Raw genomic sequence first — 18,706 nt, 5'->3', positions numbered from 1 at the left:
TATATTCGTTTATTGTGTCCAGCAAATTAATTATAATTGTAACTTAGATTAATTCAAATTTGTGACTTATATCAGATGATTATAACACTGATAAAATACCTTCATAATTCTTGCCAACTGAATAAAAAGTAATTTGTTATAAATTTTGATTTACAAAGGAACTACATGTAAGTGTATATCTAAAAGAAAGTAGTTGTTCGACCAACATTTTCTTAATTTAAGGGAAATTTTATGGTATTTTCTTAATTTAATAACATTAATATGTCAAAAGTCGTCAGTAGATGATTAAAATTGTGTATACTGTTTCTATCATAAAAACACCTAATTGGTTTTATGAGATTTCTTAAACTTAGAATTCTGCACCATCTCAAAATCCAGAGTGATCACATAGATCCAGCTTGGCTGAATAAAAAATTATGTACTTCATGTAAAAAACAATAAAAAAGTTTCAAAAATACCTGGGTTATAAATAAATTATATTCCTGTGTCTTACCATGTAAACAACAATGATGCCATAACCTCTTCCTGCAAATCATTATTAATATAACTGCAATAATTATTGAAGCGGGAACAATCCCAATCACCATATATACCCAATTCTCTGTATCATCTGAAATTAACAAATGTTTAACATGTTTAATCCCCATATAAGAAGTATTCCAGGGCGGATCCAGCCATTTTAAAAAGGGGGGGTTCTCAACCCAGGATAAAGGGGGGGTTCCAACTATATGTCCCCATTCAAATGCATTGATCATCCAAAAAAAAGGGGGGGTTCCAACCCCCGGAACCCCCCTCTGGATCCGCCACTGTATTCTTTACTAATTTTTTTATGTAAATTTTCATGATTATTGTATCTGTTGACATAGATTTATTTGGCCTTTTTAACTTTTTTGATTCAAGCGTCACTGATGAGTCTTTTGTAGATGAAACGCATGCCTGTAGTACAAAATTTTATCCTTGTATCTATGATGAGTTTACTGCCACATTAATAGAGTAATATTAAAGTTCACAACAACAGGGGTTCAAATTGGTGGTGGTTCAAATAAGTGGTGGTCCGAGGTCTGTGACCTTTCATTTACGGGTTCGGACCATCCTGCTGGTAGTTAGTTACACCTGGTGGACAGTCATATTTTTGCAGGTTAAAAAAACTTCACAAGCATTTTGAACAAAAAATGTAAAAATTTAGTAACTTGTGTGTTTGCTTAAATTCTTTACAATTGATTTGAAGTGCAGTCACGAGACAGGTTTTCGTACAAGATACCGGGAGACTGAAGAATTATCTAATATTCAAACATAACTAGTAAACGGTATGAGTCTTTTTGGTTTTGGGGTGACCTCTTCCAAAAGAAAACCAAAAATATGATAGGGAAAAGAGAAAACGTAAATTTTTTCCATAATGGATTGTTAAACGTCCTTGGCTGGATTTCAATAATTCAACTGGTTTATCCCACACACAGTGAAAGAGAAATTGAACTGGTTCGTTGGACAAAAAACTCAAAACTTGACCCAATAAAAAAATCATGAAACTACCTCCAAGCAATTATCTTGCTTAAAACTAGTGTTTAAAAGAAACGTACCCAAGTTTGAAAACAAAGTCGAGCTGTTATCTAACACAAAGTTGGGCCACTATGTTCTTAAGCTGTGATTGAAACGAGAACAATGTACAAAGTGTAATTTTTCACAGCATATAGTGTTGGGATAAAGGAAAAGTCTTTTCTGAATGAATTTCTTTGAGAAATTCTGAAAATAAACTGTTGACACAGAGATATGTCTCACCTGTCGGCATAAAATTCAGAAAAAGACAATCTGATGGACAGCAACATTGCTAATTAATTCAAAGTCGCTGGACCAACCAGTTGGTAGGGCCTTGAAATGGTTGACCAACTGAGATGTACAGACATCAATGTAACTTTATAACTGTCTATTGTAAGTAGTTCCTATCAAACTAACTTTATCATAAAACTTAACATTGAAAACTGTTAATTGATTGAAAGTCACTGGACCATGACCTAGGTGCAGGGCCTTAAAATAGTTGTAAAACTGATAGGTACTGATAGGAATGCAACTTCATACAAAATATCATTGATCTATCACCAGTAGTTCCTATCAATCTAACTTAAGCAGAAAACTTAACATTTAAAATGGCAAATTAATTCAGTCACTGGACCATGGCCTAGGGGCAGGGCCTCAAAATTGTGGCCAACTGATATGTACTGATAATAATGCAACTTCACATAAAATATCATTGATTTATCACAAGTACTTCCTATCAAACGAACTTAAGCAGAAAACTTAACAATGAAAATGGCTAATTAAATCAGTCACTGGACCATTGCCTAGGGGAAAGCAATCCCTATATCTCGCTTTGCAGGCGACACAAAAATGAGGTTGATGTAGTAAGATATGACGAGTGCTTTGGAATGGTAAGCATATTCTGATTTTACAAATTGATTTTCAATTAAATTGGACCTTTTAGTATTTTTGGTCAAAGGTCCTGGACCTTCCATTGCCTTAAGTAAATTTGAACCCCTGCAACAAACATGCAGTAAGATTAAGTAAATAAATTATTCATAAATTGCATACTGTAAATTCAGAAACTATTGCAAGGTTTTTATTAATGTGAGTATTGCGACCACTTCAGTATTGCAATAATAAGAACACGCATTCTGATATCAAATGCATATATCTGTTTTTAGCTTTTCATTAAATTGTAATAATTAAACTGGCATGTTTGTTCATTCTACAGAAATCGCAATAATAAATGCACAATACAATTTCTGAATTTACAGTATTTATAACTAAATGAAGTTGACATTGAGTCATAGTATTAACAAACCAATCAACATTTAATGAGGATAATTTGTAGAGGGTCTTCAAGTCATCAATGCCCTTAAGGATGTAGTCATGTCAGGTTTAGGAATTTTTGTCAGATGTTCGGACTCTACAATACAGGGTAAAATATTTTGCCCCATATCACCCACTTTTGTTTTCTTATAAAACTTCAATAGCTCATAAAAGGTCATTTAACAAAACTAAAGCAGATTCTAGATTTCTTTTCTTATGATTTGAGACACTAATAATACCAATGCTAAATATAAGGTAAAAGTCTGAGTCAGCCTTTTCCCGCAACTTAAAATAAAAATTAAATAGCTCGAAAAGAAGTTCCATAAACTATCAATATTTTTAGCTTATTTTGTTCCTTAACTAATGTTCTTCTGATTTAAAGTATCAATTTTATATTCCAGATTTTTTTTCCTTAAGTTGCCGTGTAGTTTTAGAGATTTTCTAATATTGTCTGATTAGAAGTTTGCCTCCCATAGCTTTATATCATCAAATTGAAATGTAATAATGATTATTTGTAGAGGACCTTCCTTTTACATCATTCCTGCCAAGCTTGGTAAGTTGTCTAAGAGAGGAATATGAAACTGTGAAGTATATGAATGACAAAGTATGCACAATAATGGCAATATATCACATACCTCTGCTGGTTAAGTGATCTTATAAGTACATCTGTAATATCATAAAGGGAATCAAAACTATTTAACCATGGATGATGTTAAAACAATTCTTATCAATATCATTCAAGAAAAGTTTCTTAACTTCATATACCTTAACTTTATACCTTCGTTTTTGTCTCGACAGTAAACAAATTTTGGTTGGTTGTCCCATGTTTTTTTCTCTCCACACCTATATGACTTAGCACCAGGATTAACTAGAACCATACTGTCTTTAGTACACCTAGGGTTACATGTTGTATAAACACTAACATTGAGGGATGTGAATACATTGTCACAGGTCCATTCTACATGACTAACATGACTTTTATTTGGCAGGACACATCCTGTAAACAATAGGCATTTTTTGTATATTTGAATGCTTGAAAAAGTTGTATTATATTAAATGTTTAAAATGTTTGCTTATGTGTTACAGATGTTAATATATCAAAATTACTGTACTGAAAATCAAATTAATAAAATAAACCAAAATAATCAAGCAGCCGTGAAAAGTGTCTGTAAAAATGGATAATGCAAAACGAATAATGAAAAAACAAGCATTCTGTGAGTATTGCATGGCAATACATAGTCCACTACCGGTTACAAATTAATTGTAATGGAATGAAATTCTAACTTGATCTATTACTTGTCATGGTGTAAACTACATAAAAATATCAAGTCAAAATCTTCAAGCATGACGAAAAAAACTGTTGAAAACTGATTATTTAAGTGAATTTTCTATGTCCAAAGATCATAACTCTGCACAAATTATCAGACTGGAACAAAATTCCAACTTGATCTGTAACTTGTCATGATAAAACTATATACTAATTATCAAATCAATATCTTCAAGAATGACAAACAAACCTACCTCTAAATTCTTCAAACAATTTACCAAAGAAAAGGAAAAAAATCCAAAATGTCATTTTGTCTTTTAAAAAATGAGTTATTTCCCTTTGAACAGAATTCTACTAGTTAATAAGTATTTCATCAAAAACTGAATTCTAGGGAAAGGGCTTTAACTGAACAAAGAGAAAAGCTAAAATCGTGAAAATTTAACTTGGCCTGTAACTTGTCATGATAAATCAATAAACCAAATATCAAATCAATATCTTCAAGCACGAAGAAAAAAGTCTGGAAAACTGATTTTCGGACTGACAGATGGACAGACAGACGGACAGACAGACAGACAAACAGACGGACTGAGTGCAAACCTAAAGTCCGCTTCGACTTCGTCGGTAGGGGACTAACAAAACAAAATGGGCCACACTGCTAATCATTATGCAGAGTTTTATACTTTTCCTGTACTTAAATCCATTGCTGTATGTGAGATCACAACATTCATGGTGGCTTCACCATTGCTCTTTGCACTCAGAGAATTATAAGATAATATCATGATAACATACAATGTACAATAGTTAAGATCTTGAATCTGATGAAATTCTGAGGATTCATTATAATTCTCAGTTCACTATAAATCATAGATTACATCCAGTGGCCATGTTTTCCATCATACTGGCACCAAATAAAAAAATCCCTTATAGATACTTTTCAATACACCATACCTAATAAGTTTGGTTTAAATATGCCAAGTATTTTCAGAAAAGTAAAAAAAATCAATTTGAAGCTGAAAATCTGAAAATAAATCTGGTAACCTTATATCTAAATCTTGATTACAACATTTACCTATAAACTCAGGCTTCAGTCCCATCTTGTGTTCACATATACAGAAAGGGTACTTTCCTGTTTGTATTATTTCATCTTCTGATGGATTACAAAAATCACCATCTTTATCATCGTATCTTTGAAAAGCGTCATTATATTTGTCAGAACTCACTGCTTCAATAGGACAATAACAACATACTCTATGGATCTGTGCTGCTGTGTCAAACCAACGACTACAAAATAAATTAGAGAGAGGTATTAACTGATAAACATACAAAAACATAGATCCATAAGTGAATTATAATACCTTTAGTACAACTTTTGTTATTAAAATGTGCGAAATATATAAGGGCTTTACAGATCAATCTTATTGAAATTCAGGCCATGTGTCTACTCCTTTTTTAAAACAAACAAAAATGGATTCACTTATAAAGGTTTAAGAAAATAAACATTTGGTCAGTGTTGTTGTTATTCCTTAATTCATACTGAATTGCTCTCTTAATTGTCTTTTTTTTTGTAATATTGTTTAATACACAAAAATTTCTCTTAAAACTAGTTCACTTGCAATTTTTGTACTTTTAAATTTACTGTGCTTTTCTGAATGAAGACAGAAATCTAACTGTTACCTTGCAATTAGCCTGTGAAATTACTTGTTTTATCTATCCAAAAACTTGCTATCAACTTTAAATTGATATAATTTTATCCACACTTTATTGTTTATACTGTTTTGAAATTCTTATCTTCTTTTATGTTTACTGTAGAGAGTTATGATGCATTTTCTACATTATACTTGTTAAAGCTCTATAACAGTATATGGTATTAATAATTGACATGTATTCTGTCCTTTTTATTGTTTGTGAAAAAAGTATGTTGTATATTGCAGACCTTACCAACTTTCAGGATTTATGGGGGAATTTCCCCCATGAGAGGTGTTGATCTGAATTTTGATTATATAAACTGAACACCTCAAAACAGGCTTTCAAAGGAGATAAAAGGGTATCTTAAAGCATATGCATACTCATTCAAACAATATAGTAGTAGATTAAAAACACTTCTGTCAATATAAGAAGAGCATTAAGTCCTCTTGCTCTTAAAATCCCCCTTGGAGATTTTGAAAAGTTGGCAGGTATGATATTGACAATTAAAGTACGTACTCAATTTGTGATAAAAGAAACTTACTATTTTCCTGTTTCACCATTTGTCAAATTGTATTCAGCTGATGAAAGGGAGATAATCCAAAGAAATAAAATGACTATGGAATATACTGAAGTGGTTGTGAACTGAAAGAGAATGATATAATTACTTTAAAATCAAGAAGTTATAAAGCTTTTAATGTTTCACTGTGAATAGTTGGTAGTTTTCAAGTCTGTTTTTGCAGCAAAGTTACAGGCAGTAAGATTATACGAAAAAATCAAATAACATCAAAATTTATGTAACATTGCTATATTGAATATATATAATAAATATTCAAAAGATATGATATTTCAATAATGAAAACACAAGCATGATTTGTCAGTCATCATTATATATATTATCTACATTCAATGGCCACGAAGGTCAGCCAGAACAAAACACAAGCTGGAATTGTCAGTCATTATACACACTAGAAAAGCAACATGGTTTATTAATTCAGTCACTGGACAATGATCTTGTGGGCAGGGCCTACAAATGGTCAACAAACTGAGATGTACTGATAGTAATGCAACTTTATACAAAATATCATTGACAAGTAGTTCTTATCAAACTGACTTAAGCAGAAAACTTAACATTGAAAATTGATTTTTAATTCAAAATCACCAGACCATGACCTAGGGGGCAGGGCCTCGAAATAGTTGTCAAACTGATATGAACTGATAGAAGTGATAGTAATGGAACTTCATACAAAATATCATTGATCTATCACAGGTAGATCCTATCAAACTAACTTAAGCAGAAAACTTAACATTGAAAATTGCTAATTAATTCAAAGTCACTTGACCATGTCCTAAAGGGCAGGGCCTCAAAATAGTCGTCTGTTATATATGTACCGATTGTATTGCAATTTTATTTCAAATATCAATGATCTATCACAAGTAGTTCCTATCAAACTTGAAGTTGAGCAGAATACTTAACATTGAAATTTGCTAGTTAATTCAAAGTCGCTAGACCATGACCTAGGGGGCAGGGCCTCAAAATAGTTGTCAAACTGATATATGTACTGATAGCAATGCAACTTTATCAGGGAATAAGACTAACATTTTCCAACTAGGGGCCCAACGAACCTGCCACAATGTGAAAATTAACATAAGCACTATGGGCATTTTGATAAAAAATTTAGGGGCCCAACCCAAATTTTACTAACATTGGCTACTGGGCCCCTGCTAATCTTTTTCCCTGTTTATGTTAAATATCAATGACTTATCACAAGTTTGTTCCTATCAAACTAACTTAAGCAGAAAACTTAACAATTGTTGATGCCGTCATCCCCGCAGCCGTCAAAGCTATTCCTATGTCTCGCTTTCCTCGACTTTCGTCGCCGCGGAGACAAAATCTCAGCTCTCATTCTCAAAATCTACAGCCACAATAAAAAAAAGAAAATTTTTTAAATAAAAATTAAAGGGATTCATTTTTATAGTTAACTTTTAACTACATGTATGATTATACTACATGTCAACCATTCTGATGGATGGATGGATGGTTGTTTTAACATACAGTGGCAAATTAAATGCATATTCAATATGTTCAAGACAAGAACATGTTAATGTGATATGAATATGAACCCTGCTTTGTACAAGACTGGCCCACTGTGTCAGATTATCAAAGTGTTAGTTCAAAGGTAACAGTCAGCAGGAAGACAAGTCACCCTCCTTGGACACATTATTTTGACTCCTGGCTGACCAGTCTCTTACATCTAAATATCGTGTGCCTAGTGGAGGGGCAGCAAATACCTATTTTAAAGTATTTGGTTTGACCAGGTTTGAAATCAAACCCACAACTTCACACACTCAAGGCAAGCACACTACCACAACTGACACAAGACCACTGTGATGGTTAACCATTGTGAAAAGCTACTACATCAGTGTAACTCATTGTTATAGAAATTAGGTCTTAGCTGAAAACACCAGTCAACAGTTGACAGTAGTAAAGGCAAAATCATTAAATTAAATATTTTTTAAAATCTCATTTAGAGAGTGGTAACATAACAGAATGTTAATTTACTAGGACTACAGTTTAGGATATATGAAAATAATTATATTAAATCCTTCCTAAGCCGCATTTTTGGTGTGAGTTTGTATAACCCAAAGTTTTAGTTTAAAATATTCCAGCTATATATGTATAACAAAGTCAATTTAATAAGTACCTTTCGTTTGCATGTTAATAAATAATGCATGAATGAAGCTATACACATACTTCACATGTGATTTCTAATGATTGTATTGAAAATATTGTTTACTACTAAGTACATGAAGTATAGGGCATGAGATATAATGGAAGACAGCTAGTGCAAATCCCACGCACAATTTTTGAGGAGACAGTAATTGTTACAAGAATTTAGGTTACTTCCAGTCATATGACAATAATAAAGACTAATGAATTTAAATATATACTTACATTATGTACATAGTCTGAGGTTACCATTATCATACATCTTTTCTTTGAAGACTTATAAACATATCATATACAAAACTTTCATGTCTGCACCATATAGTATACACAAATTCTGAAAACATAATGTCATCTGAACAAAGGCCTTTTAAAAAACACGGAAAAATTAACTAACTATCTATGAAAAGTTTGTAAACATTTAACATGTTTAATGACATATTGAGTTTTATTTGCACTGTAAAAAATTGTTTTGTTCAAGTTGTCAAAGTACAATATGGATTTTATGAAAACATCTTCAACATGTTCAATTTTTATGAACTGGTCGTGAATATTTTACAACGAAACATTAAACGTTATTTACATTTGTACCATAAGGAAGATTAAGTGCACAAAAAATATTCCCATACAAATTGTTCATTCTAATTGTTTCTCTAAAACTTATAGCCATCATGGAACCTACACACTTACATGTGAATTCCAAGTACAATGGTTCATATATGTTTCTATCCTGTACATTTATGTATAACAATGAAAATATTACTCATGTTGTAATCTGAGTACAAATGTACTACATGTGTAGTAATCAGTTTCAATAAAGCTCATCAATATACACAATTTTTCTTCTGATTTATTTTACATGATGATTTCACAATTGCAGATTTCAGATTTCTTGTTAAATCATACATTATAAAGAGTATCATATATCATACATTACTTGTTTGACTATTTTGAAACCGTTTTCCTTATGTTGTTCAATATAATATATACAAATTCTAGATGAAGTCTTTGATTAGTATCTTATATAGAGAATAATACATGGCAAATTCCGTATCACATGCCGTATCATCCCGAGATACCAATATCAGCCCGAGAGCCTTTAGGCCCTAGGGATGATATTGGTCGAGGGTGATACGGCATGTGATATGGATTTTGCCATGTTTTACACGCTTTATCATACATGTATATTTAAACAGGAGAGTATATAGGAACTGTATAGAATACGAACGAAAAATCGGAGTATGGGTGCGATAAAGGGTTGTGATAAAGGGTAGACATGCGATAAAGGCGTGTGATAAAGGGTGCGCATCAAAGATGAGCGATACAGATTAAACAGCAGGCTATTTATTAAATATTCATAACTACTGTATTTACTACTAAATATATGATATATAAATATTACAAACCATCAAAAGAAAAGATAACAAGGGGACAATTGTAATTAAAAAAACAAATCCAGACAATATCATTGCAAAAAGAACCTCCAACAGCCCAACAGTCCTTTAAAAACACATAGAAAAACCAAAGATTGAGGAGCATGATTCCCCATGTAAGACAAGGGCTGAACTCAGGTGCTTCAGTGCATATGATTAAGAATGAGATATATAATTGAAACTGAATGTACAACTAATGGACATTTCCTAAAATACCTTCCTCTCACAACATGCTCAAGTTTTAATTTAAGTCTTCCTAGAAAAATAACTTACACATGTAATGAATGATATCTACACCTATAAGGTACTAATGCAACCTTACAGCATAAGAAAATCAAAGTCAATAAAATAGCAATATTTATTTCTACTTGTATATCTCAGAGCTCAGACCCCAATGGCCAACTTAATTTTTTGTTCTGCTATGTTTGAAGTCCTGAATTGTTTTGCCATGGTAAATCCCTTAGTCATTCAGATAAAAAAGAAAATTGAAGATTTACATCCAGACACCCACAATACTTTGTGATAAGTGAGTGGAATTGGGATCAATATACATGAACAAGTCATATTTTCTTTACTTTTATGACCTATTTTTGCTCAGAGGAATTTTTATCAAAAATCTCTGAAAGGGTTTCAATTTCACCCAAACTTAATTACCTTTCAACCTGAGAATAGTATATTATGTCCCAGCTTTTACCTCCTACTCTTTTGTTATAGGAATTTAAATGTGTATGTCATGATTTGTAAACAGTAATGCATACATATAGTAAACAATTATTATAATTCAACAGTGGAAAAATAGATTTAAACTTCCTTCTATCCGGAAAGACATTGGTCGATATTTATTTGAATAAAATAATTCCTTCTTCTTTAAAAAAGCTTATAAGGAAGTCAAAAGCAATTTACAAAATTTTGCAATAATTTTGTTGTTCTTGTAATCATGGTAATTTACCATTCATCTGAAATCTAAAAAAAATTCCCCTAAAGTTTGAAATAGTTTCAGGTAACTGGATCAAATAAAACTTATTTCAGAAATCTAATTGAGATATTTTGGGGAAATTTGTAGTAACATTACCTTTCCTTTTGGTTTTAATTATTTCCACTAATAAAGTATGATTCCTGGAGATGAAGATATGCAATATTGATTTTGATTCTCTTCACAGGTTCATAAAATAAATATCTGGTATTATAAGTATATTGAATTTACGTGTACATTTGTACTCTTTTCTTCTTGGAAATTGTCATATACATGTATTCAAACAAACGTACAATTGCTCCCTGGCATGTGCTGACTTGTTAAATTCATTTAATGTGGAATTTCACATAATTTCTCAAATGTAAATAAATTTGTGGAAGTTGTCTTCAGTCAGCTTCTCTTTCAATTTCTTTTTTAATCCTTTCAAATTGAATTAACAATTATATAAAATAGTTCTTTATCATACAATGTAGTATAAATGTGCAAAAAACAAGGTTAGGCAGTAAATTACCACCCCTGGAATTTACCAACCTCTAGTGCTCAATACTGGTATATTCTGAAATCTTTATGCTTCTTTCTAACATATCAACTGTTAATTCTTAGACTATATAGCTAGTAAAACATTGGTAGATGGGGGAAATTATTTATTAAACTGTAATCCTTTTGCATGATTCATAATTCAGTTTTTAAAAATAATTATATTGGTATTTTTTTTTTAATGCTGTATTTCATAATTGCATCCAATATATATAAAAAAAAGGATATATGGTATGATTGCCAATGAGACAACTAACCATGAGAGTTCAAATGAAGTGGATATATTATAAGCAATTATAGGTCACAGTTCCGTCTTCAACAATTAGAAAAACCCATACCATATAGTCAGCTATAAAAGACTCTGACATGAAAAATGTGAAACAATTCAAATGAGAAAATTAACATGATTAACAGCCTAATTTATAACAAAATAATTTACGAAATACAAACAAAACAGGCATGAACCAATGGCAACCACTCAACTACAGGCTCCTGACTTGGGACAGGCACATAAAAAATGTGGTGGGTTAGACATGTTTGTGAGCGCTAATCCTCCCCCTTAGTTGGGACAGCGGTGAAGCAGCACAACATAATAACAAACTTTAAAAATCAGTTGCAATTGGCTTAACTCAAAAGATTGGTACGTAGCAAAAAATAACTACATAAAAACCATAGATACAAAGCACCAATATAAGAGTACTTGCAGTTACTGAAAGCTAGTTCAAAGCCAATGACAACTAATAAATGAACCATTTTCTCCCAGTTTAAAGTGTCAATCAGTATACATCCAACAGATTTAGTGCAGGGACGTCATAAACAATCTGAATAACACATGACCATGTGTGTACACTACCAAAATATAAGTCAACAGTATCAACAAAATGTAGCTATAGGTCATGAGTCACATTGTTATATTTCATTTGCGCCAAAAATCAAAACCTTATTTTGCACCATTTTTCAGCTAACATAAACAATGATAAATAAAGATTAAAGGTTCAATCTAAGTTGTAGCTCAAATACTACTTATAATTATATAGGCTCTCATATTAAATGTTGTAGAGTATCCTCTGAGAATTAAAGTTAGTTTATACTCATTACTGAATATGTCACCTAGGTATAGAATTGTATAGTGCTGACATGTTCAATGCGACAAAATGGCCATAATTCATATAATTCATTCTAAGACAAACAAGAGGCATTAAGTCCATATATTTTTTACAATACAAACAGATTATCCATTGTAATGAAAAATAGAGAAAACTCGATAAAGATGCAAAGAAAAATCAGTATAATATTAAAGTGGGTACACACATAATTTTAATGATGCAGGCTGTAGAAATTGTGTTTTAACTTTATTACTCAAATTTTACACATACATGTATCCTGATTAAAACCGACTTCCACCTCCCTGTAGTGACTAGCCATGCTAGCCGTAACGTTAAGTTTATACAAGTCAATAATCAATGATACTGTGGATTCATTATTATTCGTTGGATACTTATTTTCATGGATTTCATTGGTACAGGTAAACCATGAAATTAAGTGTTCAATGAATTACAAATTTTCTATAAGGTTATATGCAGATTTTGGCAAAACCACGAAATCAAGTATCCACGAAAATGCAAGTTTTCCTCAATCCAAGAAAATAAATGAATCCACAGTAATATAAACTCAATAGTAAAAACATTATATTACTGTTATAATACAATTACCTGCAGGTATAAATGGCACAAATGAAACATTTTATTTTAAAATAAGAGTGCTACACTGAAATGTCTCACCTGCTTTACTAACCATTGATTTTATGCCGAAAGTCTTAAAGATGCATGTATAGGTTTTACTAAAAGTATCACATAAACTTAACATTTTTACATATATCTATGACAATGAGGTATTTATAAAAGGTCACATAAATCCTGTCAGACAGTCATATACATGTACACCTTACAATTTTTTTATACACCAAATATAGTTGACTTATTGCTTCTGGTAATTGAAATACAGACTTAACATTGACCAATGAACCATGAACATGGGGTCAAGGTCAGATTATACCTGCCAGACAGACATGTACACCTAACAGTTATTTCATACACCAAATATAGCTGACCTATTACTATTAGTATTTGAAAAACAGACCAAAACACAAAAACTTAACATTGACCAATGAACCCTAAAAATGAGGTTAAGGTGAGATGATACCTGCCAGACAGACATGTACAGCTCACAATCATTCCATACACCAAATTTAGCTGACCTATTGTTTATAGTACTTGAAAAACAGACCAAAGCACAAAAACTTTAATTGACCAATGGACCATGAAAATGAGGTCAAGGTCAGATGAAACCAGCCAGACTGACATGTACATGTACCCATTACAATCATTCCATACACCACATATAGTTGACCTAATGCTTATAGTATTTGAAAAATGGATCTTATCACGCAACTTTAACCTTGACTGATCCATGAAATGCAGTTGAGGTCAGCTGAACCCTGTCTGACGGATATGTAGATGTTGCAAGGAACCAAATACCAAATATAGTTATCCTATTACTCATAATAAGTGAGAAATTCACATGACAAAAAAAAACATAATTTTTTTCCAAGCAGTCGCTGAGCCATGAAAATGAGGTCGGACAATGGATATATGACAGAGGGAAAATTCGTAACATTAGGTATCTGCATACAAGATATGAAGCATCCAGGTCTTCTACATTGTACCTTCTCAAATATAAAGTGTTATACAAATAGTTTACATCGCCGCTGCCTCCGAATAGTAATATTTAAGTCTCACATACTGAAACTTTCATTATGGCAAGACATAACATGATGGTTTTGTATGCCTGGCAGACAAGTGTTTCTTCTACAAAATACATCAGTAATGCTTAATTCAAAAAGTTAAAGGGTCAAATAAATTACTAAAATGAAGAGCATTTAGGACCAAAAATACTAAAAGGATTGGCCAAATGTAGGTAAAATATTTTATCAAAACTTAAACAATAACCTTAGAAATTTTTAAGCCATAGATTTTCCTGACAGCAATCTTGTTAGTTATTTACATTTCCAACCTATGAAATGTGACTCTTACTTTATTTAATCTATTCAATGAATATAAATCCCTTAATCAGATCCCACAGTGACCTTGGAATATTAACAATTGAATTGTGGTACAGTACGTCATAGATGGCTAGAAAACCATATTTGAACAATAATTTTGAAACGGACATTACAAAATTTCAAGTAGTCCCTCCTTTGATACACGCTTACAATATCATTTACCTTTAGATAGATTAAATCCTTTTGAACACCTCTGTGCTGATGGAATAATAAAATTGAGAATGGAAACAACTCGACCAAAGAGCAGAAAAAAGCATATATACAAACATGGAGAGGGGTGAGGGGTTCAATTTAGCCATGCCTCAAAATCAGTAACTGATTACATATTGTACTATGTTCCTTGTGAGTCCATTTAATGGAAATAAAACATCTTCCTAGAATAACATTATGTGAATGATATCTGATTTTATAAACAGTGCGCACATTATATTTGTCATTAACCTAGAGGATATCCAGTCAAGTATTTACTGGGAAGAGAAGAGTTACCTTCCTGTAGTTGAAGTATCTCTAAGGGGCTCTTAAGCAGAAAAAAATAAATGTGCAGTGAAGAGCTTTTGCTGAATCAAAGTACAAATTTTTTAACATCATCTAAAATTGTCATACATGTACATGTACAGGTAGATGGTTCCTCATCTTTTTTTTAAAACTTCAAACTTTTCATTAACAGAAACCTAATCTTTGCTGCAAACATACTGCATATTTCATAGACTTTTACATGTACCATGCAAATGAAGATTGTGATAAACTTGCTGCAAACTTTTGATCGCCTTATACACAGTTTGCAGTCATTTTCTGCATGGTGACGATTTGAAGTATTTGTTAAATTTGTAGTGAATTTCATGACTTAAATATTCAAATGATGCCTTGCACATGTTGCAGCAATCTTTTAGCAAAATCCATTTTAAGGTACATGTAGATAGGGTGTCTTCCTCCATCTTGGATTTTGAAATACCAGAAAACAATCGGTCTAGATCTTTAATAAAATGTGCAAATTTCGAGAGTAGTAGGCAATTCAGGTAAAAAAAATTTCATTTCAATATAGAAAATGGCATGTTTTATCATATTTATGGTTGCATTTTACAAAAAACTGAATACTTTTGTTTGATTCAATTTTTTCCAACTTTTCCACATAAGGGGAGGCAACTCAAATGTAAGGGCAGATAAAGTTACTTTTTCAATAGAATGTGTTAGGAATTTAACTATTTTATTATGTAGCAAGAAAACGAGTCCCGTGACCCCATTTTTTCTTTTTCTTATCTGAAAGCATAGTATTAAGAGCTATCTTCTCATATTTTATCTCAAAATTCTATGGAGTAGTTTTTGTTTTTTTCATTTTTGGCAGATAATTTGGTTTTCCATGCATAATCTATACAAAATCTGTCAATTTTGCATAACCTGTAGCGTAAATATAAGCCCCGTGACCCATTCTTTTTATTATTTTTCTTAAAAAGCATGATACAAACTACATTTTGGAAAATTATTAAAAAATTCTATGGATTATAATTTAGACACCCCATCTACCATGTCTACCTTAAAGCAGTCTTTTACATAATTTCCAGTGATATGATAAAAAAGAAAACAATGAATATTGACCGCAAAAAAATTAGGAAATTGCTGTATACAAATGGTATAAATATATATTCATCCAACTTAATTACACTGCATTTAAGATGATAAATGGGTATACAATGTATCCCTATTACATTGTATTAACTGATTAATGGATCTTGTAAACATGAAAAATGGGTATCAATTTATGAACAGTGATAAAAAATGGAACTTTGGATATAAGGATATTTCTGTCTTTGCTCAATCATGTGTAAAACTAAAAGGCAACATTTTTTTTTCAAATACACCAATAACCATTACTGAAATATATCTTATCATCTTGGCGTCACATCAAAAAGTGACCCTTGTATAATATATCCCGTCGGATCGCTCGGTACTGTACTTGTATCCTCACAACAGGAAGGGGAAACCCCTATATAGTTCTATAGGGCAATTACAGAATATTTCATTTGAGGAATAATATATATATAAACAAATAATTCTTACGTTTTCCAACTGGCAAAACATATCCAGCATGTTTGTGGACAAGAAGAACCTGGTCGATGTTAAGTTTCCGGTCTGATGTTATCGAGGCTGTTATGCCTTATGGCTGTTCTCTTGCTCCTTGACAGTTTCTCAAAAGTTATGTACATTGATCACATCTAGAACTTCACAAGTGGTTTTTCTTTTTCTGAGCTCTATTAGGTTTTCAATATGTTTCAGATGACGGTTACACAATTTATTGAGTAAATTTCTGTCAAACGTATACCTTGTGTTTCATAGTTGAAAGTTTTCAATACTCAGAGTTTCAATATGATATTTCAGTGTAATAAATGTCACAAATTATGTCCGCAAATTGTTTAAAAAAAGGCAACATTCATAATTCAGTATGTCACTATCTGTGGAATATTTCAATGATATGCCAGCTTTAGCTGGCACTTATGGTAGAAGCATCGAATTGGAATAAAGAACGATAACTCTCTCTACATGATCAATCTAAAAAGTTTCGTCACTCTCGTTAAATCTCGTACGATTTTTTTTAAATTTTTTTCGAAGTTGATCAAGTCAAGTTATCTAACTCTTAAAATTTCTTTTTTCTTTTTTTTTTCATTATATTTATTAAATAAATATTGTATTCTTGCTTGGCTACAAATATAAAGTCAATTCTTCAAATAATGAAAACGAAATTAGCATTGGAATATCCGTCAGGACATTTTCAGGACATTAGTTTAACCCTTATTTTTTAATGGCTGTCAGATTCTCGTTTAATCGCGATCTTGAAAAAACGGGACAAAACGGAATAAATTCGATGTTTAATACGACAAGAATTTTTATTTGTTTACAAAAACAAGAATTTAGAAATTTTAGTAACCTGTGTAGTTTATTTAAATTTTATTGTGCCACGGAAATAACCGAAGTTTAGACAACAACATCTTACGCCATGTTTTATCGTCTGCTTCATCTTTCCATTATCAGTGACAAATTTCCTAAATATTAATAACCACAGGTACTTCATTTAAAAAATACAATATCATAATTTATGATAACATTTGTAGTGTAAAAGTTCCGTCCAGCCATGGGAACACAGAAAAACCCTCTGCAAGCAATAAATTTCGGGAGAAACGTAGCCGGAGGAAGTAAAATCCGGTGCTCTGCCTCTGGTTGACCATGACCACTATTATTTATCTGCTACAGAATTTCCCATATCAAGTTACAGTGATAATGAAGTTGGTTAAATGTGATCACGGTTTTTCCTGTAGCTCACAGACAAATACAGGTGAAATTCAAAACTTAACAAAAGTTTTAAACAAAGAAAATATATTCAAATTCACTATCTGTAGACTGTACTTCCTTTGACAAACTCTCAACAAATCTTGCCATTAATTATGACACATATCTACCTTAAACAGTCCCAGGAGTTTCATCATAAATTAAAACAGCTGTAAAAGGAGACTTGAGTTTGAGTCAGAGTGATACATTTATAGGTACATATATATTGTATGCACCCATATTGTCCAAAATAGGATTTTATGGGAAGATGGAGTTATAATAACCCATGATAATACCATGACTTTTGATAGGTATAGAGCATGTTACTTGGAAGTATGTGGGCTACATCCTTTGAAATTCAAGCTGCCGACACATTATTTGGATGCAATATAAATAATTGCCTCCCGCAGTCGCCTGTATATTTTATGCGTCAGTTTAAACCTGATCAAAACATTTTCCCTCTACTGAATACTTTTATCAGGTGCACATTTCAACCTATTAAAGCAATAAACACTTATGGCTATAACGTCACAGTTCCCAAATTGCACCGAGTACCCAATTTGCACCTATTCAACAAAAATAATAACTGCGGAAATCTTACAAGTTTTCTTTGAGACTAAACAATTTGTATTGTTATGATTTGACATACATGTCTTTTAATATCGGTTAATATATTTAGATATACACAAATCGTTCACAATGAGAATATATCAACAGATGAAGCATTCCCGGGAAAAAGTAAATCTACGAAAACGTCAGTGTCGTCACCATGCAAAGTTATCTAATTATCATCTTTTTAAAA

General features: G+C 31.7%; 1 protein-coding gene across 2 annotated transcripts in view; it reads right to left on the bottom strand.

The window, feature by feature from the left end:
• Positions 1 to 17,234, bottom strand: part of LOC127716575 (uncharacterized) — a 33,638-nt gene extending 16,404 nt beyond the window's left edge. The window contains exons 1-6 of one of the 2 annotated variants that reach the window (XM_052222806.1): positions 16,642 to 17,234; positions 8,751 to 8,859; positions 6,339 to 6,439; positions 5,181 to 5,392; positions 3,623 to 3,841; positions 494 to 610 (exon numbers count right to left, since the gene is read on the bottom strand). In XM_052222806.1, the coding sequence (XP_052078766.1) occupies positions 494 to 610; positions 3,623 to 3,841; positions 5,181 to 5,392; positions 6,339 to 6,439; positions 8,751 to 8,783 (682 nt within the window). In that variant the 5' untranslated portion in view covers positions 8,784 to 8,859; positions 16,642 to 17,234. The remainder of the gene's footprint in view (positions 1 to 493; positions 611 to 3,622; positions 3,842 to 5,180; positions 5,393 to 6,338; positions 6,440 to 8,750; positions 8,860 to 16,641) is intronic. The other variant, XM_052222805.1, reaches the window with a different exon arrangement.
• Between the last annotated feature and the right edge of the window lie 1,472 nt (positions 17,235 to 18,706).

The sequence above is a fragment of the Mytilus californianus genome, unplaced genomic scaffold (assembly GCF_021869535.1).
Source record: "Mytilus californianus isolate M0D057914Y unplaced genomic scaffold, xbMytCali1.0.p SCAF_9, whole genome shotgun sequence".
NCBI classification, from domain to species: domain Eukaryota; kingdom Metazoa; phylum Mollusca; class Bivalvia; order Mytilida; family Mytilidae; genus Mytilus; species Mytilus californianus.
This window is presented reverse-complemented; position numbering and strand designations above follow the sequence as displayed.